Genomic DNA, 26,039 nt, shown 5'->3' on the forward strand with positions numbered 1-26,039 from the left:
TGTTGTCCAAATGATTTTGCATGTGATTTGCACTTCACCTTAAACATTACATTTCTTTGATCAGCATGATGGAGGCCTTCCTCAGATCTTCTGACCACAGTTAAACATATCTTTTCTTTAGAGTACGAATCCACAAAAAAATGATATAGGAAGCTTGAGTACATAGTGCAACATGTCTGTAAATAGTAGCTTAATGCTAAGTAATTATATTTTATAGTACATTATTGTTCAATACCTTAAATATAATTTAATGTTGGTTTAATATGGGAAGGATTCAAAAGTCACCATTTGCAGACTTTTTTTCATTTAATATACAGGACAGAGCCATGCTTCTGAACCTACTTTTAATAAATCACTCTAAATGGGAAACTAATTAACCTGTTTCACACACCACTGGCTTCCATTTTGATATGTATCTTTAATTCATCACAGTTTGTTAATTACAAAAGAAATTGCCAACTTTTGGCCCAGGAGAATGTTACAATTATAAATCAAAATGGAACACTGTAAGATAAGAACTCAGAGGAACAAAGGAGAAAGAGGTCTTACAACTACAGATGCCTCATTCCAGAACAGCAGGCTGGAACTCATCATTTTTTGTGTATCCAGGCTGAACAAGAGAGATTATTATATCAGCAAATAGATAATACTTTTTTGGGAAACATTGCATTAAAATACATTAAATGTTTAATTAAATGACTTAGTTTGCATATCTACTAACATGTACCCACATTTCATGTTTTTACTGTATTTGTATGTAATTACATGCATAGCAGAGATTAGCAATGATGTAAGGGAAGAACACCTATTGTATTTCTTAGCAGTATTTCTCATGTTTGTTTATTAAAAAACTAACATCCAAATTAAGTCAACAACATTTTGAGAGCCAAATGCTTCTCTCACACACACAACTGTGTATAAAAGAAACAAGATAAACAGTCCATTGACTCAACACAAGCTTTCTTCTGAGAACATCTCTGATAAATGGTACATTTTCCAAGCTCAGAGCTCTGCCTTCCATCTTGCCTAGGCTGTACCCACACCACTGGGCTAATTAAGTAGTAAATGAAACTGGCTGTGTTCTAAACTGTCTTTTGATTAAATCCAGAATCATAACACAGGGGTCTTTCAGCCTGTCAAAATACATACTGCTCACAGTAATTTATGGAAATTAGAACTGATTGTGGTGATGTCTGAAGAATGGTACATGGCATACAGATGTGATTTTCAGGGTTGCAGCGTTTATAAACCTGATCTGAAATAACCATGTTGTGGTGCTCAGTACGGCCCTTTGATTAGGCAGGCTATGCTCATATCAAAAGGAAAATTCAGGGAGTGAGCACTTGGGATGCAGAGGGGCAGACAATATGTGACAGCACATTTGATTGGTATGAATTAGTACAGTACATGGATAACGTGCTGTGCAGATGTAAAGCATTTGAGTTTTTAGTACAACAAGTGGTTAGCATAGGTCTAGATGTAAACAGTGCTTCAGGTGTTTCTAAAAGACATCAGTCTATAACTGATGTGCTAATTGTCAGCGTGGATGTGCTAAATAAGAACAGTCTAAGTGAAGTCCAAGAACCAGTAATGAAGGAAATAAGAATTAACGGACACAAAGAGCTTAGCAGATATAGACTGCGTCACTATAATCCAAATGCAGCCGAGCTCCAATAATGCTTGAGAGAAGCCAAGTGTATCTCTTGGTCTGGGCGGTTAACAAACTTCCTCAGTATGTTTGGTTGTTTGGGGGGAGAACTAGGAGACTTTTGCACGCCCCAGAGTAGGATAAAGGCAGTTTGCAATGGGTATGTAACTGGAAATAACATCAGTGAGTCTCAGGTTTTCTTACGGTTGAAAGGCGATTCAGAACGGATGAATGGAGCTATGGAGGCACTGCAGCAAAAGATATGCTGACAATTCTCTGGAGAGACACAGATAGTGAGGCTACTGGAGCAGTGATGACCATGTAACTGTGTGGGAAGGATTGCTCCACCATATCAAGACAGAGCTCAGGCAGACTTACAGGCCAGTACTACATGAACAACACCATCAAATCAAACCTCTCGCCATGTGACTTTGCGAAGTATGGTGCCAATATTAAGCTCCTGCTTCCAGAACTTCCTCTTCCTAAAGTGGACTCCGTACTGAAGCCATCATTCCAACTTCTGCATGTGTGGAAATTCAGAACAACAACAGGCAAACGCCATTTTGGATAGACCTATGGCTGTCGGAGTACCCCAACTTGTCTGCCACCGGCACGCACCCTGGACCTTAGCCTGGCAGTGGGATAGTTGGCACAATGTGCCTTTGCAGGGTACAAGTCACTGTTGCTGAAGTTTGAAACCCAGGAAGGGTTATCCTAGTCCAATGCTCAGTATTGTAACTGTTGATAAACTGTGCACACTTTTCTGCTCTTTTGTGAGTGGAAACGTGTTTTTATGTGGTCAAACATTTATCATATAAAGCAGTGTGGAGTGTGAGCCATGTAATTTATACTGTATATACAGTATATGTTGTTCATAGCGGCTTTGAGCAGACAAAGACGAGCAAAGTGACAGACATGGAACTAAAATTACTGCGGAGCTCTCTTTCAACACAAAATAAACTGACCTCATTAAAGTACACATGGTTGTTTTACTGATTTTGACAAATCATTGCAATTGTACCAAGCTATCATATACGTTTTTAATTGTAGTGCAAACAAATGCAATAACACTTTCTCCTTTGTGAACATTAATAAAAGCTTAATCGTTTACACTCCAGGGTGTTATTTTCACAATTTAGAACCATATGAGATACCCATTTAAAGAACTACCTGTAAAATTACCGTGCCTCACAGGTTGAGATAAAGTCTAAAAGAATGCTTGCCTTCAACTTTGCTTAATGTTCTTCTTCTGGACAACAAGAGCACTTGACAATGCAGACACTGTCCGTGTTTGTCCCAGAGGTCTGGCAGGAGAATTCTGCTACAGAATTCTACTACAGAATAACAGGATATTCTGTTAGGGTGCTGTGGGTAGTGATACAGTATCTCCATGGATTTGCATTAACAATTATACAGTCCTCTCCTTCTAAATTTCACTCACCTTTTTACTTTTCTGCTTGTTTAGAGTCTTAGAAAAATCTTTGCATCTGAATCAGCGTCTAAATTCGAATATCTGGACATGATACACAAAGTAGGTGAAAGCCATTTTCCACCTCCAAAACATTTGCTGTATTGCAAGGTGACTTCATTCTCCCATTTCATCTTTTTCCACCAACGAGGTTATTGTGAAGTAATAAACGTAATCGGTTGACTATTTGAAATGAGAATAGCAGATGGTGAAACATTAAAAGAGTAGCCAGCATTAAAAAAACATATAAATTCTGGTGCATATCCAAGTTTAGAATAAATATAATGAAGACATTTATGTACACAAGGATATATGCATCTGTTTAAAACAGGAGTATTTGGCTTTATATCTGTCTTATCTCTAATATGAGAATTTTAAAATGTAAGACTAAACGAAAGAAAATTGTTTGAAGATGCCATTTTTTACATGTTTGCAGAGATAGGTCAGAATTAGTGGGAGGAATAGCTCAGACAGTAATGACCCTTGTATCCAGTGCAGGTTTAGCCATGGCCAGTGGCTATTAAATATTCATTTACTATTGTGAACTAAACTTGATGAAAAATGTATTTGTATTAACAGTTTAACTTTTGAATAACACATTTTATACTCTCTAAAGATTCACTGGCCAAGCCTTTCGTGAAAAGGAAGACAGGATTGGGTTGGGTTTCTCCCAGTGGTCTACTCTGCTTCAGGTGGCTGGGTCTGTGCCAGTTACTCACCTGGACGCAGAGGGAGAGAGCGAGCTAAGCTGCAGCCGAAGACTGCTCATCGGGTTTCATCAGCATGGCACTGACCTTCCGTCCTTAAAACGGTCTGAGCACAGCGTCTGGCTTGGGTCTGGCGTTAAGTGAGATGGGAACTCCCAGGTTTATCCCAGGTTTAGCACTGTTAATACATATGCTCTGATATTTAGACTTGACCAAAGGGTTCAACTTTATGAATTTTGTTGATCAAGCACAATAACGTGGAGAGAATATTGTGCTACATCCTGTTTTATGGATTGGCCGCACTCTCTCAGCCTTGAGAACTGAAGTTAAAGTCCGGACACGGAGAGCAGTGGCTGCAGTCAAGTGGTGGATGACAGATTGCAATGTTCGAGAGAGACGGGGGAGTGAGTGAGCAAGCACATAAGGTGGGCTCTGTAGTATCTTTTAAACCAGGAAATCACGATTGGTGATTGGTCGTGGTGTCATCAGATGAAGTCTTCCTATCTAACCTGCAGGTGCCTCATCAATTGGTTATCCTTTGGGTGATTGCCCGTGACCTCTGACAAATGGTCATAGGAAGGAGAATGTGCAAAACGTGATCATGGTGGAAAAACGGCACATAGCCCTAGTCACAACACCAGTGTGTTAAGTCTGTCCATTAACAAGCTAAAGACAAGAAGAAGTGTATGCTGTTGTGCAGACACCATATGTCTGAATGCAAAGAACTGTACAGTATGTGCTCAAGAGCAATGTGTGACTATAGTCAAGACTATGTACCAAGAAACTGGAGGAGAGGCAGTGCAACTAGTTTCATCCCCGAATATTTTATAGTCCAGACATGTGCCATACTGTATGAAACAATGATGAGACTACCTGCACTAATCATTGCATGTAACGTGGTCAATGTAGTCCAGCACCCTCAGTGATATTTTTAGCTGAATTAATGTGTTAATATATGATTTTGCAGGACATTATGTTCTTTCCTCTTAAAAAGTTGTGTGGTTTTCCATCATATCTGTTTTTTCGGCAGTAATCTGGGTGGTGCAGAGAGCACCATGAGGATTGCTACGCATAAGGTTAGCTGTTGATGAATGACATTACACCTGGTGTTTTGAAGTTACATTGTGTGGTAATTGGAAAATGAAAAAATGCAAATTAAATGTGTTACAGCAGGATTAATAACTCTTCTCATACTGGATTTTATCTCAAGCTATCTATGGCAATTCACAAAGGTTCTCTATTATGGGCCTCCTGTTGATAAATATTAATCATCTAGAAATTTCAGGATGGCAGGCACTGACACAAGTTCATAATTGCATGTATGATGTTAGTGACAAGAATGTTTCAGGTTTGCCTTCCCCAAAGATCAAAATCTATTAATCAGCACTTTTTGTGTCAGGAAATATCTAAAAACCTTCTATTACTGTCATTTAAAAGATTGCTTGGATTGCTTAAATTGCACAAATTGCATAATTTCTTAAGAGTTTGATTATTGGTTTTCTTGTTGAAATTGTGGATAGGCCCATAAGAAGTTTACCTCGTTTTTTATAAATCATTTTTTACACATGTATATTATAACTTTATATTATAAAAATCACAGGAACAAAATAACAAAGTAAAGATTTAATGACACCTGACACTTCCATTACTGCTGAATAATTTATGTTTGTGTGACCTAAATTTAAGTTGGCCCATTTTTTTTTCTGGCCTGGAGTTTGAAAACGTTGTAAAAACAATGAACTGATACTATTTTTACTCAAAAGAAAAATGTGTGCTGCCACTTTTTTGTCATTATGACAAAGGCTAAATTGGGCAGTTAGTGGCACAGTGGTTAATGTTGTTCTTCGCAGTGTTGGGTTCAATTCCAGAGCTGAGGTGCTGTCGGCATGGAGTTTGTATGTAATTCCCTGAATTTGCATGGGTTTTCACTGCGCACTTAAGTTTCCTCCCACAATCCGAAGACATACCCTATCTAAACGAACTGGTGTGGTGTGTCTGTGTTTGTGTCTGTCTGCACTGTAATGGACTGGCATGTCATCCAGGTTTGCTTCCTGGGATAGGCTCTGACACCCCAGTGACCTTCAATTGGATCAAATGGATGGATGTTTTCATGTAAAATCCAGATTTTGCAGGAAAAATAAAATATGCCAGAGGTTGAAGGTTTTTTAGAGAAACTTAAATTCAATCAATTTAATATAATTTGATTTCCTAGAAACTGCTAAACTGCATATGCAATAAGCATGTTGTTCTTTTAGGAATATAAGTTTATAGGTTTTAATAGCAAATACCATTGAAAAAGAACTCTCCCCAGATTATACTGGAGTTTTAAGAGGTGTTTGATATCTATATCAATTAATTTAGTTGCCTAGGATAATGTGCATAATAGTAGCGTCTGCAGTCCCTTGCAAAAGCCTTCAGACACTTGTAAAATTACAAAATGATGCACCAACAGTTTTTAAACGTAAACATTTATTCAAAACCTGAATGCCCAAACTGAATAATTCTATTGGTAAGATCAGTTACAGTAACAGTTAATGTCAGCAAAACTAAAGAGAAGAAAACTGAAATACACTGATTACATAAGTTCTCAGACCCCAAAAATCAATATTTGATGAAAGCACCTTTGGCCACAATTACGGTTGCAAGTCTTTTTAGGTATGTTTCCACACAAATTTGCTTGACGCAATTTTTGCCCATTCTTTTTAGCAAATCTTCTTTCCTCAAGCTCTCTTAAGTTGCTTGGGGAGTGCTTATGCACAGCACTTTTCAAATCTTCAACCCTTTCAAGACTTTGACTGGGTCACTCAAGAACATACACTTTAATATTCCTAAGTCATTCAGGAATAGCTCTAGCCTTGTGCTTCGGATCATTGTCTTGCTGAAAGATGGACTTTCAGCCCAGTTTTAAATTCTAAGAGATTGAAAAGGCTTTCCTCTAGTATTTGCCAGCACCTTGATTTTTTTCTTCAATCCCCACAACCTTTCCAGACCCTGCTGAGGAGTAGTATTCCCATAGCATGATGCTGCCACCCCCATGCTTCACTTTAGGGATGAAGCTGACTCGAAGATGTGCTATATTAAGTCTCATCAAAAGTCGCAACTGGCATTTAGACCAAGAAGTTCTAATTTGGTCTCTGCTGACCACAACACCTTTTTGCCACATTTTTGCAGAATCACTCAGGTGCTTTGCTGTGAGTTCCACGCTGGCTTATTTTTAATAATGGCTTCCTTCCTGTCACCCTGTCATACTAGTTGGTTTTGTTAAGTGCTATGGATATTGTTGACTGATGCACATTCTCTCCCACCTCAGCCAGTGACCTCTGTAGCTCTTTCAGAGTTGTTGTTGGGCCCTTGGTGTCCTCCCTCACCAGATTCCACCTGGACCGTCTGCTCTGTTTGGAGAGACAGTCTGATCTAGGCAGTATTTGGGTGGTACTGTGCATCTTCTATTTTTTGATGATTGGGTAGACTGTGTTCATGCAGGTATTCAAAGACTTCAACTTTTTGTGGTCCCTTTTCCATATCCGTGCTTTTCAAAGACTTAACCTGTGACTTGATTTGAAAGTGCTTTAGTTTTCATGGTTGAGTCTTTGCCTGAAATTCACTATGTGGCCACATGCACGTTTTCTGAAACCATTAATTACTGTAGGTGGCTCGCGCAGGTACAGTAATACTGTGCATGTAAATTCATTTCCATTTGCACAGGAAAGGGTTTGAATCTTATGCTATCATCACCTTTCCATTTTTCATTCATATTAATTATAAAGTTACTTATTTGTTTTTGCTTAGAATGTGTGGAGTAGGTCGTGTATATAACAAATATTAATTGTTACTTTTAGGCTTTAAAGCAACAAAATCTGAAAACTGTGCCAAGCACTGTATGCTGATGTGTAATCCAATTAGATTAGTGTTTGTGCAGAAATTAGAAAGCAAAATATAACAAGTATTGGTTAGCTCTTTGCTGAAAAGTATAAAGCAAATATTTTCTTAGTTTCTTTCTTTTGAATGGAATCAATCTCTCTTTCTTCCTTTGTAGTTTGCATGGTACAGAATTAATTTAATTTTCATGATGTTTCTGCTTCTTATAGACACAGTAATATTTCTATAGAGAACTGAATTTCCCATCCAAGAATGTAGTTATATCCAGATTGGTTAATGATATACCAGTATATGCATGAAACTTGTCATATTAAGATTAACAAGATGACACAAAATGATAAGATTAACAAGTTGGTAAAAAGCAGTTGAACGTCAAATAGGGAACAATGAAGGTTTTGTTTTTTGGTTTGCATGTCTTATACTAAATTGGATACAGTTCAAGGATAACATTCTATTCCTTTCTATTTTTTGCTACTTACTAAAGTACAAATGTAGGGAAGGTTGTAATGTTTCACTGAAAATTCACAGGAAAAATGTCAACAAAGTAATTGTATGTTTTTCTGAAGGTCTCTTTTTCTTTGAATTATGTCAGCTTCCATCACAGAAAGAAGCAGAATAATTTACTGTATATTCTGGTATCGCATGGCCTGATGTAAATCTAACTTAAAAATAAGAGACCCATGGGTGCCAAGTTATAATTAGTCAATGATATTCTGAAGTTTACATTGATATTTTAGTCCTGCTACGTATTAGGCTTAGTATTTAGTCATAGGACAAAGTATCTTACTGAGGCAGTTACCCAGAGGGACAGGGAAAAATTTTATTAAAGTGTTTTTACTGAAAAGAGGAAAAATGAGTCTAATGACTATCACACAGCGCAGATAAAGTGCAGCCTCCAACTACAAACTGATGTCTAGAAAACCATTATACAGTACAATACATAATGACTCTGTGTTCCCATATACAGAACCTGCAGCTCTCACAGAAATTGAAAAGTATTATTTTTCCAGCTTTCCTTCATGCTTTAAAAGATGTTTAATCAGTAAAGCAGTTCTGTATTTTTCATTATGACATAAATGATCACAATGAAGGTTAGCTGTATGTTGAGATTAATACACAAAGTCCTAGAGGCAGGTTCAATAATTTAACCCTAACTATATTTCTTATGAGCCCCTTTGTTGGATCATGTGCTTTTTGAGAAAGCTATCCTGCACCATTTGAAATGAGTTTCTCAGCATTTATATTCCATTCAGGCACACTAGGCTCATAGCTCCTCTCTACACCAGGACTGATATTTCAGAATGAAGGTTTCTCATTTTTATTTCACTGTGGGAATCAATAATGGATTAGTGAATTAATAGACCTAATGCAACGACTTTTGTTATCTGGTGCACCATACCAGGGCATCTGTGTGGAGGTCTCAGATTAACAGGAAACATGCACGGGCCTACAGGCTTAAAGTATGAAGAGTCATTGATCGATCCCATTTTCTCAGGCAAAGAAAAAGAACTAAAGCTTTTGAACAACTGGCAGCCAATCAGTACCCATTTTAATAGTAAAGCAAAACCTACTGAAGCTCCTTCTAGGGAGCCCTGACTGACTTTTCCATTCCCTGTCTAGAGTCTGACAAGTTCTATAGAGAACTGTGAAACTACATGAACAGACAGCTCTGGAATCAAGAGGTATCCCTGGTAAGGGGAGACATTTAGAAACTTGGTATCATTTAACCAAGGAATACTCAAGTTTGAAGCACTTGCATTTGTACAGTACTAGGTACTCATACACAGTATTTTATAGATTATGTCAGGAAACCTGAACCCTAACCCTGGAAAGCCCCAGTCCTGTATTTTTAAAAAATTCTCTAAAGCATTTTTGGCATAGACCAGACATATTAAGCAATGAAATGAGTAATTTGTGAAGCTGAGGGAACACCTGTCCTTGAGGACTGAAAATGTAAGTTCCTACTGATCTAGAAATTATTTCACGTAACAAAGAAGTAATTACAGTTGATCACAAGTCATTGTGCCAAGCTTTTAGACATCAGTGATTGAAGGGTTTCCTATAAAACCCCAATCAATTGAACAGAAGAACATGTGAAAGGTTATAGCAAGAGGAGGCTGTCTGGTCAGTCTAGCCTGTTAGGTTGTTGGTAACTAATTGCTCCAGAGGTCTCATCCAAAAGTTTCTTGCAAGAAACCAGAGTATCAGCTTCAACAACATGGTTTGGTAGCCTGTTCCAGACTCCAAAGGAATGATTTCTGTTTTAGGTTTTGAAAGCACTTCACCACAGTTTCATCTTGTGTCATCTGATCCGTTTTACTATTCCTTTCGAAGAAACCATCTGTGTTGATTTTAGCTATAAATCAAAAGATAAATACCATAAGATTATAGGCAAATCGCTTCACTCTCACTGATTGGTTTCCGATTCCCAGATGATTTCACTACTAAATACAATGAGAACAGTAAAAAAAAAAAGATATCAGAATTCAGATCGGATGCGCTGTGTTAACTTGGCTTTGCACTTTCACACATCTTTATTACTGCACTGCTAAGTAACAAAGGCCTGACCCTTGAATATTGCTCTCATAATTTTAACAACAGCTATCCCAGTTGTATTAGAATCATCAAACACTTTTTATAACATTTTTATAGAAGACACTTAAATTGCCATTCAAGAAGCTAACTCTTTACATTTTACTTTTTTTTTTGGTACAGACGGATACTTTATTTCTGTTAGTACAGTGCTTCAAAAACATGACCGGTATAGATCACATATATTCATATATTGGATATAGTGCTTTGTCCTGCTGACGACGGCATAACTGGTATCTAAAATTATTTCTGTTCGTGTTAGTAGCCTCACACAACCCTGGATCAGAAGTGGCTTCACCATCTACAAATGATCAGCGAGATACCAATAAATAATATATTGTTTTACTTCAATGATTGACGCACTAAGGCCCGTCGGTGTTACAGAGTGTGTTGATGGACAGCTGGAATATTTCCGTCTTCTTTATTCAGTCCGATGCTCGGCGCTGGATATAAGACACCCCCACCACCACACGGCCCACCTCTTTCTCGTCAGTGTACCGCCCCGCTCCCCGTCTTTCCTTATCTCTCCGCTGAAAATATAACCAGCTTCCGTCGACCCGACTTCACCTTTCGATCACAGAGTAATCATGGCATATACCCTCCAAGGCGGTTTAAAGAAGAAAGTCTGCTACTATTATGACGGTACGAGATCCAGTCCTGTTCCTGCTTTGCAGTTATTATTTTTACAATAGACGACGGGGGTGACGCTCACAATGAGAGAGGGGCCGAGTGAAGACGAGAGGGACAAGAGACGGGTGGCCGGGTTTAGTGCGTCTAAATGTAACGCAAAATGTAAAATCGTGTCTCGCAGCTGATATTTCTTTTTACATCGACTGTTACCGCATAATTGAAAGTTACAACGCGTTTGCGCCAAACGAAACTGATTTTACGTTGAACCCCCGAGAGTCGATGCGAACATTTCGCGTACCTCAGCCGTAATAATACACAGAAACATCACGCACGATGGCCACTGCGCAGCAGTTGTGCGTTTATAATTTCTGTTTTAAAAGTTGTTGTTTGTTTGTTTTTTGTCTTTTTGGAGGGGGGTTAGGTTAGCGAGGTGTCCCGACTGCAGTGCTGAATCAAATTAAATACTCAGAAGTTGTTCATTGCCGCCAAGGCCTAGTGGCGACGGGAACAAAACAAAACCATACACTGCGCATGTCCGCCTTCATCCAAAACAAAACCGTCTCCTTCCGTCGTCAGAGCCATTAGCGCTGTTTTCTTTACAGATTTAGTACGTATCGCCCGTTTTCTTTATAGACGCCACGGAAAATGTAGCTATCGCTACTTACCAGCACCAAAACGGTTACACTATCCCGCGTATATTTGCTTACTTTAATACCTGCCTACGTGTGATTAAACTGCAAGCGGATTGTGTTTCTCTAAAATACGTTGACGCCAGGACATGTGGCCTCCTCGCGTTATGGAAATGAGCCCGACGCAAAACAACAACAACAACAACAACAAAACAATCTTAATCGTTTAATTTGTAATTATTGCGTCTCTTAAGTGAGGATTTGTTTGCCAAAATGTAAATGTGGATTTAAGTCCACAGCAGGAAAAGGTGTCCCTTAACATCTTAGAAATAAATGGCACTGAATGGTTTATTAATAAAAGAGTTTTGTATTTCTTTCAATACGAAGATTTTGAATAAGTCATGCCCAGTTTTGTCTGTTAACCTTTACTTTTTATCATTCAGGTGACATTGGAAACTACTATTATGGACAGGGGCATCCCATGAAACCTCACAGAATTCGCATGACCCACAACTTGCTTTTAAACTATGGGCTTTACAGGAAAATGGAAATCTATGTAAGTCTTGAAGTGTAATGACAGATTACACTTCCGCTGAACATGTGTCTGTTGCATTGCTGTCTTTAAGTGTTTGCCAAGCATCGCTTTCACAAGTCAGCATTATTGCCATTTCACTTATCTACAGTGTGCATTTTATTCATTTTGCATGTTGTTGTACCTGTTGTTTCCTTTCTACTTACAGGTCATTTAAACTTTGTATTACAATGAAAATTCACCTTAGAACAGGGCACCTGCTAAACAGAGAAATACCTCTATGATTAGTTATCATGCAGACACTAAAGCAGAGGACTGATGTACTTTAGCCACGGAAGCAGTATGTGAAAATGCTCTTATTCCGCTCAGTGTGTAGGTTCATAGTGTAATATGTCTGGACTCTTTTTTCTTAGGATAGCAAAATTCTTTATGAAAGTAAGCAATAGAATAAATAAATAAGGGAGCATTAGTACTATTTGATCAGTTGTAAATACATTATAATGTAGATTTAAATATTGGCATTTTAATATATTTATTATATACATAGTTATATTGTTCCTGTATGTATGATACTAAAATGCCATTGGGATATTTATTTCTTGTTTCTGTCTTGTGTTTAACTCTGTTGATTGGATTATGTTCATTTTTGTGTCTGCAGAGACCTCATAAAGCCACAGCTGAAGAAATGACAAAGTACCACAGTGATGATTACATCAAGTTCCTCAGATCAATCAGAACAGAAAACATGTCTGAATTCAGCAAACAAATGCAAAGATGTGAGCATTGCAACTTTTCATACAGTTTGAGATCTTGTCTAATCAAACACTTCATTGTAGATTAATTGCAAAACTTATGTAAGAATCTGTTAAATCTGTTTTACAGATGTTGTTTTTTTCTAGCGCCTGACTAGGAATACAATACTAATTAAAAAAGACCTTACTGAGTTAATTACTTATTTTTGGTTAGCTTACCATTTTTGTCTTTATATCACAAATCATACCTAATTTATAATTATAAAGTAATTATGTAAAGCAGCTAAACCATATAGAATATAGATTTTTAAATACATCACTGGCTGTCATTTTACCTGGACATATCACGTTTATGGTATCATTAACATGTGAAGAAAACGACAGTTGAAACAACTGTTTCTCCTGTCTGGTTCTCTGGTTGATTGTTTTTGATAGATATTTAGCAGATAGTATTTCTGTAGATTCATCTGTTAAATTGGTTTTGCTGTCCAATAACGGAGAACGTTCAGGGGCGATAATATAAAGAAAGAAGGCATCCAGCTCAGTTATTAACCAAATAATTGTTTTTAAACAAGATCTTGCTGCTTCAAGTATTGGTGAGGCTGCAAGACTTGTTTTGCTAGATGCTATTAATATTCTCAGAATTAAAATAATCAGTGGTTTACAAAATGTACTGTACAGTACATTGGTTGTAGTTAAGATGTAAAAATAAAAAATGGAAATTGGGGACTATTATACTATTAATTGCAATACTGTTTATATATTATAACCTGAGTGACTGATATGACCACATGTGCATGGACGTCCATTTGTCTTTGACGAACACGTCTGAAATGTTAGTAGATGTTTATCATTCTGGGTATTCAGAGTTATCTGTACTATTTATAGGATGACAGTGTGAGCTATTAAGGCATGATCTGTTTAACTATTAACCTCCCGAAATGTATGCGTCGCATTCTTTTATAGTCAATGTTGGGGAAGACTGTCCAGTCTTCGATGGGTTGTTCGAGTTCTGCCAGCTGTCAACAGGGGGATCTGCTGGTAAGTGGAAAAACCCAGACTTCTTGTAGCACATGGTTGATATGGCATGACTGTTTCTTAAATCGTAGCCGAGATTCATTCCACCTTGAATCAAAGTTAAAGCAAAGAGCAGAGTTAATTATGCACATTTTCATTGTGTTTTACAAGAACATCTGTCACTCCTTTAAAAATTGTCTCGCATTATCTTGAAGGCGTACAGGTACGTGTGAAGTACGGGGGCATTTTAGACGGACTGGGACGCCCAGCTGTCAGTGCTAGTAGATCGGGCGCCCTGCATAACAGTGAACGCCTAAATCAGGCTTCACATTGTTTTACATCTGCAGTATGCCAGTATAAAGTTAAAAACACTCTAGTTACGTATCTAAATGTAACTGAGCTTCTTTGGTCCTTTTCAGCTGGAGCAGTGAAGCTGAACAGGCAGCAGACGGACATTGCAATCAACTGGGCCGGAGGGCTTCACCATGCCAAGAAGTCCGAGGCCTCCGGGTTCTGCTATGTCAATGATATTGTTCTAGGAATCCTTGAGCTGCTCAAGTACGTTTCTCACCCTTAAGTCTCACGTCTTGCAACTAAAGACAGGCGTTAGAACTGCCTTCGTATGAAGGCAAAGCTTGTTAGCTACAAAAAGCAGTGTTTTTTTTTTGTTTCCCAAATATTATTGGTCGAGAATCGAGAAATGCTGACAGCTCGGCTCACTGCTGTGATCACTTCAATAGCACAGGGGAAACAGAGTTAATACACTTACAAAAGCAGCTTTGTGAGCCTGGACTGTACCTTGAGCTGACTGATATCCAATGGACACAAAAGCAGTTTAGAGTGAGCATGTCTGCTGCCTTGTCTATATGGGAGTCCTACTTGTACAAGGAAGTGGTAATTTTAAGACAAGATAAGATCACTTTATTGGCCATATACAATTTCCTGCATTAGGAATTCGTCTTTCCGCATACCCCAGCTTGCTCTCCAGGAGACACACAGACAGGAATACTGTGTTCTAAATGTGTAACCATGTAGATCCTTTACAGTCAATTCCTGTGTAAGTCTTCATTTTTAAATGTATTTCTGTGTAGTTGGTTGACATCTTAACACAGAAGGAAATGTGATTAGGCTGTTGTACTAGATGTTTAGAGGGAACGCACAGATTTGAGCTGTATGTGACATGGTCCAATCTTCTTTGTGTTGTAAAACACAAAGTAGAACAAAGGATAACCCTGCCTAAATGTGTTTTCGGCAACCATGCATTTATTCATGTACTTGCTATACTTTCTTGGTCAGTAGGATACTGTAGGTTTTGGTTGTTTTCTAGTTACATAGCTTTTCCTTAAAGACTGCGTTCCTTCATTTGTATGTAAGATGTAAGCTTCGTGACCAATTTTGAAAGGAATTCAGTTTTTCTTCACATTTCTCTCAGATACCACCAGAGAGTTCTGTACATTGACATTGATATCCATCATGGAGATGGTGTGGAAGAGGCCTTCTACACAACCGACCGTGTCATGACAGTTTCATTTCATAAATATGGAGAGTACTTCCCAGGCACCGGAGACCTTCGAGTAAGTGATGTGTGGGTGTTTATTTCCAAGATCACAGCGGAACTCAAAACTGACAAACATGAGACTATTCTGAATGTTTATGTTGTAGAGGACATGCATGCACGCGTGTATTTAATACTTTTATTCCTCTTTTTTCTCTTGCTTAAGCCTGCTAAAACTTATTTTTGTGACCTGTGATAATGTAATCCAAGCGATTTCCGCTTTTAATTAAACTTGTGGGCTTTATTCTTCAGTTGTCTGTGTTATGTATTTTTTTGTTAAATATAGTACACTTTTTTTTTGGTTTATTATCCTTTTTGCTTGTGTTGAAACTGAGCCATACGTTTGGCTGCTGTAACAGAAATCCTTTGTTGGGTTGCAAAGGAGATTACTTTAGTAAGCATCTATGGCAGTCCTAATAGTCATCTTATTAATATTGTCCTGCTTCTTTACAGGATATAGGTGCAGGAAAAGGCAAATACTATGCTGTCAACTTCCCACTGAGAGATGGAATAGATGATGACTCATATGAACAAATATTTAAGCCAGTAAGTGCATCCTTAATGTATAGACTGATAGCCAAAATCATAGTGCATAATGCCTACTGCTGTCTTTACACTTTTTATATTTTTGTGTAGCAAAAATCTTATGTAAAATATAGAAAAAAATATGGCATGTTAGTAATCTAAATGTATTGGCATAGCTGTAATGACTTAATTTCTTGTAACTGCATTGACAGTACTTGCATACACCCACTGTGCAAAACAATAATAGAGTTGCAAAGCTGTTCATTTATATCTTGTAAGGTTATACGACTGGTGTTCATCTTTGTGCATTTCAGCATGCGTTTTTAACTTTATTGTGCATGTAGCTTTCTACTGTATTATACAACACAGTTTCTCTAATGTTTTCTAAATGGGAATTCTGTCCGGCTTTGCAGGTAATGGCCAAGGTAATGGAGATGTACCAGCCCAGTGCAGTTGTCCTGCAGTGTGGGGCCGACTCGCTCTCTGGAGATCGGCTTGGCTGCTTTAACCTAACAATAAGAGGTACGCTCGGAAAATGTGCATGACCCTTCTGCAGAAATCCGTCCGTTTGTGCAGAACTGGGCTTCCAGGCACGGATGTATGTGTTTATCTTGTGCTTTGTTTGAGCTATTTGATCTCTGACATAAGGTCCATCATTTTGATCTTTTGATACCTTTGTTTTTGTTTTTTTCCCCCCTCATTAGGTCATGCAAAATGTGTGGAATACATGAAGTCTTTCAATCTACCTTTGCTGATGTTGGGTGGAGGGGGCTACACCATCCGTAATGTTTCCCGATGTTGGACGTACGAAACTGCTGTGGCACTGGATACAGATATTCCTGATGGTACTGTAGTTGAACGTTGTGTCCTTTCTTAGGCCCCGAGTGAGACTTGTTAATGCTAGACATGTTTATTTCCGGACTTAAGACAGTTCTTTAACTACCATCCTACTACTTTAGTTCTACTTAACTACTCTTTGCAGGATGAGTGAGTCAAAATGTTTTTGCTGTTAGGAGTCGTCGTTATGGCAGCAAACGTTTAAAATTGTCTTGTAAAGACTGCATTATAAGCTTGAATCTCACTGAGAAGAAAGCTACTGTACTAAAGAAGAGAGCGTAAAACACAAAGTCTTGTTTTGTCGTGTATGTACATAATGCATAATCTGAGATTTTATACCTTTTATTTCTTAAACTATATTTAAGTTCAAAGTTATTTATTAGCTGGATGGAAAAAAAAGCCATCCGAACTTGAGGCCATCTAAAACAGCATCATTACCTTCATGTGGGATTCCTAGTTTTTCATATCCTTTTGCTTCTCTCCAAGGTTCTGGATTCAGTGTTGAAGGGATTTATTAGAAAAATAAAAACATGATATGAACCACAGATTTGTGAGGCTCTGAAGCATCACCTCTTGTATCCTATGAGTGGCAGACAGGAGATCTTATTAGTCAGAGTTCATGTTGTTGTTGTAGTTGGCAAGTTAGATTTGAAAATGTATTATTTTTTGTTTTTTGTCATTTTTAGAATTGCCATACAATGATTACTTCGAATACTTTGGACCTGACTTTAAGTTGCACATCAGTCCCTCCAACATGACAAACCAGAACACGCAAGAGTATCTGGACAAGATCAAGTAAGGAGGCTCTTTCTGTCCAAAAGCTTCTTAACGAAAACCGGATTGTGGGAGAGGTGCAGAATGTGTTGAGATCTCAATGTGGGGCTGTACTTGTCTCTGCAGACAGCGCCTGTTTGAGAACCTGAGAATGTTGCCGCACGCCCCAGGAGTACAGATGCAGGCCATTCCCGAGGACATTGTGCCCGAAGACACTGGGGACGAAGACGCTGATAACCCAGACAAGCGCTTATCAAGTAATGTCTCGCTTTCAGTACACGTTCCATATTGGTGGCTGAAAACAATTGTGAAAATATACACGACATCTTCTTATAAGGCTTTTTGAGATAGAGCCACTTGGGAGTTAAGCACTTTAAATGTTTTAGACTATTAGGTGGTAATTTAATTAGAGCTTCAGACTTTTTGGTGATTATTTTGAAGTAACACTGCTCTCTGTCAATGATAATGGTTCCTTTTCGAAGCATTTGGTGTATCCTAATTAGGAGAAGAGTATGCTCGACTGCCTGTGTTTTGACAAATTATTAAAACCGAAAGTGCTACGGTTTTGTGTTTCAGAGCCTTTGCAAGTACATGGTTATTTAACACTGAAATAATATTTGTCAGCAGATTTTTGCAACAAATTGGGGAAATAAAAGAGCCAAGAGGCACTGGCCAAAACATGAGGTTACTGGAAGGATGAAATATGAGAATAGTGAATTCTGATACGAGTGATCTGTGTCACCTATCATTTCTCTTTCAAGTTAGAAACAATCTGCAGTTCATTAAAGACATGATCTTTAAAGACCGGCTAACCTTGTCTCATAATTCTTGAATTATTGTGTTTTTAATTGTCATTAGGGACTCTCAATCAAAACCAAATGCAGGAAATGAGACGACTTGCATATAGTTTATGTGTGATGAACACTGACTGTCTTTTTCTTGTCCATCTCAGTCCGGGCATCTGACAAAAGGATAGCCTGCGATGAAGAGTTTTCTGACTCTGAAGACGAAGGAGAGGGAGGGAGGAGAAATGTTGCAAATCACAAGAAAAACGTGAAGCGCGCCAGGCTAGAAGAGGATCCGAGAGAAGCTGAGGAGAAGAAATCGGGCAAGTACTCTTCTGAGAACTGAAATACGATGGAAGTAGCAAATGCGTATTTTGGGAACGATTTAATTGTTTACCTTTCGGTTTCAGAGCTTTTGTTTCTCTCACTTGTGCCAACAATTACAAACCTGTGATTTACAGATTCTAACTTGGGTTTCATCGTAAAATAATGTTTAGTAATATAACACTAAAAAATGGCCTAATCCTACAGTTTCTACGCTAAGCAGAGGCGGTAAATTGCACGCTGAAGCAAGAATACAGTTCAGCATACAATATCTTAAACCACAGCAAGTAAGGTAGGAGATTTCAGCAGCTGTGAAGAGTTCAACTTTCCTGTGGTCTGTTCTACAGTGAGTGGTGTGAAAGTGTCTCCCACAGTGGTGTATGGGGTACGGTAAAAGGCAGGGAGATTGATCATACAGCGGTAAATCTGAGGAGCTCCTGAAAGGTGTTGAGGTGTTTGCTGGTTGTGTGTTGCGGGCAGAGAGGGAGCGCTGGGGAGAAGAATGTGTGGGAAGGACATCACACTGAAGATGTTTGTGTGGGACAAGCAAAGCTCTATTCATTAGTTGCCTCATAAAGGACTGTGTCCGGTAAGGTAAAATAAATGACCTTCCCATTTACAATATACAGACTTACTGTAACTTCTTGATCTTGCCTAGAATTCAGTACGAGACCTTATCTGATTTTGTTTTGTGCTGGATTTCCTGTTTAACACTTAACCAATAATGTGAGTGAGTTCTGGATTGAGAGCATGATAAAGCTCAGTGAGTTCCCTCCTAGGTATAGTTCTTAGCTCCCATGTCTGAATTGAAAGTGTGTTTTTGAATGTATATGAAAGTAAAGCATTAATGTTGGAGAACAAACGTAAATATATAGAAAAGAAGCATTGAAAGAGATACAGATTAAGAGATGGGTGACGATATGTATATCAATTTCTTCCAACATAAGTGCTGCATTTTTTTTAATGGCTTATATCACAAATGTCATAAAAGCTTAATCTCTTAATCTTCTTCTGGGGATCATAAAATAAAGTTGATGACAAGGGCAGGACAGGGTGGCAGGTTGTGTTGGGCTGTTACACATAAAGGGTTGGGTTGGAGCCTCAAGCTTGGTTTGGAAATGTCCCAACATGAAGCCTCCACACAGTGCAGCACTTTCTAACTTTTACTTGGGAACAGAAATCAGCGGGCGAAAAGCTGAGAAGGAATTCACAGAATCCATAAGGGATCACAGTAGCTCAAGCTGAAATTATGTAGAAGTTTGACAACAAACTGCATCAGTGCACTCAAAAGTATTGAAAGTGGCTTAATATGGTGTTCAACAGGGGACCACAATTTGTCAGTGATTATGGGCACGAGAAGACTTTCTAAGAGGGTTTGTCAGACAATCAGGCCACAGTTTAGAAGAGGCCAATCAGCCCATCAAGCACAATGATTTTTTTTATTTATTTCCATATGTTTCATAGTTGTTGCTGGACATACTGGGAGCGGAGAATGATCCCTCCATCCGTGAATTCCACTTAAAAGACTCCCACTGCAAGGGGCCAATTTAGAAAACCAAACCAGACCTAACCTGTGTGTCTCTTGGAGGTGGGGGGTAAAACGGATTATAAACATGGGTAGAACATACGAAGTCCACACAGTGAGCAGCTCCAAGCTGGAACTGAAGCCAGGCTTCTGCAGCTGTGAGGCAGTCCGTCTGACTAGCACACCACCATCTGTGCAAACACATAAGTAAAGAAAGCCATCACCAGTGTGAGGTCTGTCATGTTTTGTTTTACCTCTCATGTGCTTTAACCTTTCCAAATCAAAATATTTGAGGATTTCCATTTTTTCTTGTGTCACATATGACATATGCTTGGATCTCACTTTAAGACATTAAAGTCATATTTAACATTTTAATAAGAGATTAAAACAAATACGGGATTTTCTTCATATCTGTGTGTAGCCTTTGTGCCACGGCTTTATTGGCAATTCAAGCTTTTAGTCTTGAAAGTAGAAGAATATGAGGGCACTTATAGCATTCACAATCCTCAAAGGCCTTCAAAAAGTCAACTGACTTTGTTGAAATTAGCTGTGGACATAGTGGACGTTAACCAGAGGACACAAGGTCAGAACTGGGGACGTATGGAACAAACACTCTGGACCAGGTGTTGGAGGTGATACCCTGGCTTCTTTCAAGAATGAGATCCTTGGATCAATTAGCTGTTGAAGAACCTAATCAGCTAGTTAAAAAGTGGTAAAGTGCAGGACATGGAGTAATGTACTTTTGTCCCTCCTACGTTTTGGCTACAACAGTTTTTGTTTACTATTACAGAAGTAAAAGAAGAAGAGAAATCTAAGGAAAACAGCTCAGAAAAGACAGATGCCAAAACGTAAGTCTTGGAGTATGATGTATGTGTATTAGAGGTAGATGACTAGTTACTTACAAATGTTTTGACTTATTGAATGAAAACTTTTTAGTTTGGGACTTTTGTCCTTGTCTGAATAGTCTAAGATTAGATTAGATCTAAGATTTTTATGGATCTTTCAGACTAAATGTAACAGTTATGGTATAAACTTTAAGATCAGTTTTCAAATTTTGATTTTTAAATGAAATGTTTTTAGTTGAAATGTTAGTTTTTCAGAACAGTATATAATGTTGATTAAAACTACAATTAAGCTTGCTCCTTTCAGAGATTATTATTTTGAGGTTTTGGAGGAAGCTCCTGACTGTTTTCATTTACATGAGTCATGAAAACAGCAGTGCAGAGATGTAGTCTTCTTATAGATACATGGTACCCTATTGAGCACCGAGCCCACTATCTACTCTGGTTCTCCTGAGAGCTTCAATGCTCACATGATGGATATTGGAGATAAATGGAGGGTGATGGCTTGGAAGAGTCCAACTATCCAGAGATGTGCAAAGCTGTTACGGTAGCACCACTTGGTGATCAGTTGTAGCTCCATGCACTGAATGCAACATCTTGTGAATGACCGTATGCAGAAAGATTTCAGCTCTCACCTCTGGAAGAACCTCTCTCATATTCTAGGTGAATATGGACTTTTGAGTGAGCTGTGTTCAGGGCCTCGAGAAGCCAGGTGGTGCCAGTCAGGGTGACAACGTTACGTCCTATTGGTGGACACCAGTGGCAAATAAAACTCTCAAGGTGAAGAACAAGACATTCAGAGCAGGGCCAGAACTGGTCCCTTGATCTCCCAAAAAGGCTGAGAAGGTCAAGACGTTTGAGGCTCTGATGGTCACTGAAGTGAAAGACTGGGCCTGAAAGGAGTTCTTAGAAGGAGAATCGCTGGTGTAACACCACAAAGGTGTTCTGGTAAACCATTTGATGTCTTAGGTAGGGTTGTTGGCAGATTACCCAGGCTGTTCTTTCAAAGATGCCAACATGCTGACCTGAATCAAGAATATTGTTGAGAGGTGAAAAGGAGCACCTTGAAGAACTCTTCAGTCTGGTGGACACAGCCTCTGTACACAAAGCAACACCCCCTCATCCGAATAGATTGTCACTAATGCTGAAGTGGCTGCTGTCGTAAAAAAAATGAGCCAAGCTAATGAGGTTTGTCTGGAGATGTTGAAAGTGCTGGAATATGTTCGGATGTCATCGTTCCAATTTGCATGGAAGACGGGTACAGTCCCCCTGGCAAACACTGCGCTGCAAATATTTCTTACTTGTTAACTCTGTATACAGATCACGTTGGAACGTTTTAAATGTCTGAGGCACGACCTGTACTTATACACTCACTTTGCATGAGTCATTACAGTGACCAGTGAGCAGGAAGTGCCACTTCACACTGCAGTTCTCACGAATTCTCAACCGTGGCAACTATACAGTACTTTCACCAAGTCCATGATTCCGTGCTTAGTTTGAAATGTGTAAAATATTTGGTACCGTCAATTAATTTTTTTAGTTACCGAGATGTAATAACCGTTCTGAAAAATAAAACCATGGATATCAGAAGTGAAAATTAAGTTTGTTGTGGGGCTCTCGGACTTACTTTCTGTGGACAGGGACCAGCAAACCTGTCTGTCCTGACAGAACTCATGAGTAGACTTGCTACTTCTCTACCTGTACTGGAGAAACCTGATGAGCTCTGCTGGGCACATCCCCTGGGAGCAGCCCTTGATGACGACCCAGAACATGCTTGAAGCGTCACGATCGTCATCCCTCCTCTTGAGGGCGCTCCGACCCTTTTTTGTGTTTTAGTTTCATTATTACGTTCACCTGCCCCTTGGTCCGTGTGTATTATTTAAACCCAGTACCTCCGAAGCTCTGCACTCAGCATCGGAAGATGGACGCCCAGGAGCCCTCCTACCAGCGGGTCCAGGAGAGACCCGACGGCATAGGCTTCACCCCAGCGTCCTGACCATCCGAGTTCGGGGCTTGGAGCGCCTAGATCCGTTATGATTTTAACTTCCTTGTTCCTGATTCCTCGTCCCCGTTCCCGTCTATCTTCGGATGGATCTCCCGGCTATGGACTTTTGGACTGCTTCTTGGTTTTCCCTTCCGGATTGTTTTGGACATGTTCCCCTGCGCCACGCCCCCCGAGCACCGGAACACTGCCGTTGCGCCCCCTGTCAGTCCTCCCGTCCTGATCCTGTCGTGTTTTCCCTGCTGCCCTTCTCCAGTCTCCTCCGGATTTCAACGCCTGCATAGGGTCCTAAATGCACACTACACAACACGGGAGTCTGAACTGACTCCCGATACAAGAAGGACTGCATCTGTGCCCTGGAAGGGCTTTATAATCCCGCAAGGGGACATGGAAGCTTTTGAGAAGGGAAAGTTAATTGGTCCTCCCTGTTGAATGTGGTCCTTCAACCCTCACGAGCACAAGCAGTTAGAAATCCTTTGGAAGGTGCTATATAAAACCCGGTAATTCTTAGGAAAAATGAACAGGCCTAGCTATAGCAGTTTCTGTTAGAATTTATACTCGTCCTAATGAAGTAGCATCCAGATCTCTATCCTTCTGGATAGAGATCCTGTTTTCAAAAATGTTTCACAAAAAGACCCACGATTTGCAACTCAGTTCTGATTGTTATCGTTTTAAATTGAAAGTAGCATTTGCTTAACAGACTGCGGGCGCGTTTTGCTGGAGCCGAAATTTACAGAATGATCGGATTGCATTTGTTTCTTAAGAACTTTGTTCCTTCTATATTTTTATCTTTTGTTTAAAAAGGTATTTAAAAATAAATTAATTTTCTTTGCTCAGACTTGATGAGGGATAATTAGTAGGCAAATGCTGAACAGAGGCGATACTGTTTCTGCTTTTGTCAATACTAGTCAAGTACTTCTTACTGTTTTTCTGTCTCTTTTGTCCATTACAGCGTCAAGGCCGAGCAGCCTAGTAGTGCTTGAACAAACCGTAAAGGCAAACAGATCTGGAACCATTAAACTGGCAATCGATTTGCTGGACTTCTCTTTGGATTCAAAACCTTAACACCCTATTTATTTTGATCTGTGTTATAGATGTGAGATGTGTGTCGTGAGTTTATCACAAAAAAAAAAATTCTTATAATGGCACTGTTTTGTATTGGTATCATGGTATAGGATTAAGATGATGTATTTTCTTTTAATACCCTTAAACGAAAGCATTTTTATTGCAAAGGGACATTTTTTTACATTTTATAACCATTTTTAATTAAAATGTTTTAGAGATGATGTTTGATGATGTTAATGTAGGTGTGGTTTTTAAAAGATGAAAACCTGCAAAGGCATCATTTTTGTTTTAGTTTCACACTTTTCATTTCTGTAATAAAAGCTTTTTTATAAATGTGTTGTGCGTTTATTGTACTGAATTGGAGATTAATGTTTGTTTGTTTTTTACCTGATTAGCTCCTAGATTCTTTTTTCCAGACTATCCATGAATTCCCAATCAACAGATACTCCTGGAGGAGTTGAGCGACGTTCACGGCACACTTCAGAATCTTTATGCCAGGAGTTCATTAACCCTGAGCCGCATCTGGCAAGTTTAACGTTTCCCTAAAATTCTTATCAGTTTGAAGTTAGGAAGAAGGGATAAATTGGTCTGCCTGAACTGCAGTTCAAACAGTTTTAAGTGTTTTTCCACGGGAGGGGCTGTTTATATCAAGAAGACCTAGGGGACTTAAGGGATTCCAGAGCCCTAGGACCTGAGATGAGAACCCCTGCTTTCTATGAGTTGAGCACTGCTGCCTCACAGGGCTGGGGTCAGTTCTGGACCGGGGGTCTTACGGACGTGGAGTTTGTAAGTCCTACCGGTGCTTGTGTGGTTTCCTCTTGCTGCTCTAACCTCCCATAGTCGAACACACGCCGACCGGTTTATAGACTTCTGGAAAAAATGACCGGGCGTGGGTATGTGTGACTGTAGGTCTGCCCTGCAGGGGACTGGCGTCCCATCCAACATGTACCCTGCCTTGCCCCCCCTTGCTGGGTTAGGCTCTGGCTCCCCTACAGCCCTGAATTGGATGAAGCGGTTAGACCAGGGCGCTCCAGCCTTTTTTCCTTGAGGGCCACATTTGCTTTGGAAGAAAGGCCGGAGGGCCAGACAGTCAGAGGGTAGGTAGACAGGGAGGTTTTATGATGGTGGAATACGTAATAAACAACACAATTTACAATTATAATAAATTTAATGAAAACCCATATAAATGTCATATATTGTAATATTCAAATGTAACTTAAATAATCACATACATGGGTACAAATTTAATGCGACATTTGGAATTGCTTCTGTGACAATGTCCTCCAATTCTGGTTCAAACTTTGTTGCCCCCAGAATCAAAATCTGCTTGAGGTGCTCATCAGAGTGATGTTCGATATTTAGATTTTACACATTTCATCTTTGCAAATGTTTGTTCACACAAATATGTGGAGGCAAAGACGGAAAACATTCCACAAGCAAATTTTCTAATGTTCTTAAAACTGTCTTCAGGCAGTGATTTACAGAAGTTTAAAAAAACCTTTTCCTTAAACAGATCCCTATACAAGTCATCCTTAGCAAGGTCAACTATGGGCTGCAGCTCGGGCTGAAGATCTTCACCTTTACTTGCAAAAGGGATCTGGAACAGTCTCATGTTCTACGAGATACTTTTAAAATCTTGAAAACTGTCCTGAAATTGCTGCTTCCAGTGTAAAAATCGCGTTTAAAGCGAACGGAAATCATTCCTGTACTTTTCACAAGCTGCAAAATGAACAAAATTGTGAGCTGCCGTCTGTTTTTCAAAAAGAATTTTGTTTGAAGGATTTTACATGTGAAAACAAATCTGAAATGACAGGATTTTCGCCCTGAAGTTTCACGTTCAGTTCACTTACATGTGCAGTCAAGAAAGGCGAGCTTCCATAATCAAACACTGTCAGAGAGGGCGTTAATAGGTCATGAAAATATCGATTTCTGTGCGTAATTCAAAAAATCT

General features: G+C 39.1%; 1 protein-coding gene across 1 annotated transcript; it reads left to right on the forward strand.

Annotated features, from left to right (window-relative positions):
• The first annotated feature begins 10,777 nt into the window (after positions 1 to 10,777).
• On the forward strand, positions 10,778 to 24,421 carry LOC148675455 (histone deacetylase 2). The gene is made up of 14 exons (XM_088626805.1): positions 10,778 to 10,936; positions 11,997 to 12,109; positions 12,744 to 12,861; positions 13,804 to 13,878; positions 14,274 to 14,412; positions 15,287 to 15,428; positions 15,863 to 15,955; positions 16,348 to 16,456; positions 16,639 to 16,779; positions 17,458 to 17,566; positions 17,672 to 17,802; positions 18,498 to 18,653; positions 20,970 to 21,027; positions 23,976 to 24,421. The coding sequence occupies exons 1-14, from the start codon at positions 10,882 to 10,884 to the stop codon at positions 24,004 to 24,006; spliced, it is 1,470 nt and encodes a 489-aa protein (XP_088482931.1). The 5' UTR covers positions 10,778 to 10,881; the 3' UTR covers positions 24,007 to 24,421.
• The last annotated feature ends 1,618 nt before the right edge of the window (positions 24,422 to 26,039 follow it).

This window comes from Lepisosteus platostomus, chromosome 3 (assembly GCF_059453375.1).
Source record: "Lepisosteus platostomus isolate fLepPlt1 chromosome 3, fLepPlt1.hap1, whole genome shotgun sequence".
Classification (NCBI taxonomy): Eukaryota; Metazoa; Chordata; class Actinopteri; order Semionotiformes; family Lepisosteidae; genus Lepisosteus; species Lepisosteus platostomus.

Coding starts and splice junctions, on each gene's coding strand:
- LOC148675455 (XM_088626805.1), top strand. CDS start 10,882: ATGGCATATACCCTCCAAGGCGGTTTAAAGAAGAAAGTCTGCTACTAT. Junction 12,862..13,803: donor CAGCAAACAAATGCAAAGAT/GTGAGCATTGCA, acceptor ATTCTTTTATAG/TCAATGTTGGGGAAGACTGT. Junction 15,956..16,347: donor ATGAACAAATATTTAAGCCA/GTAAGTGCATCC, acceptor CCGGCTTTGCAG/GTAATGGCCAAGGTAATGGA.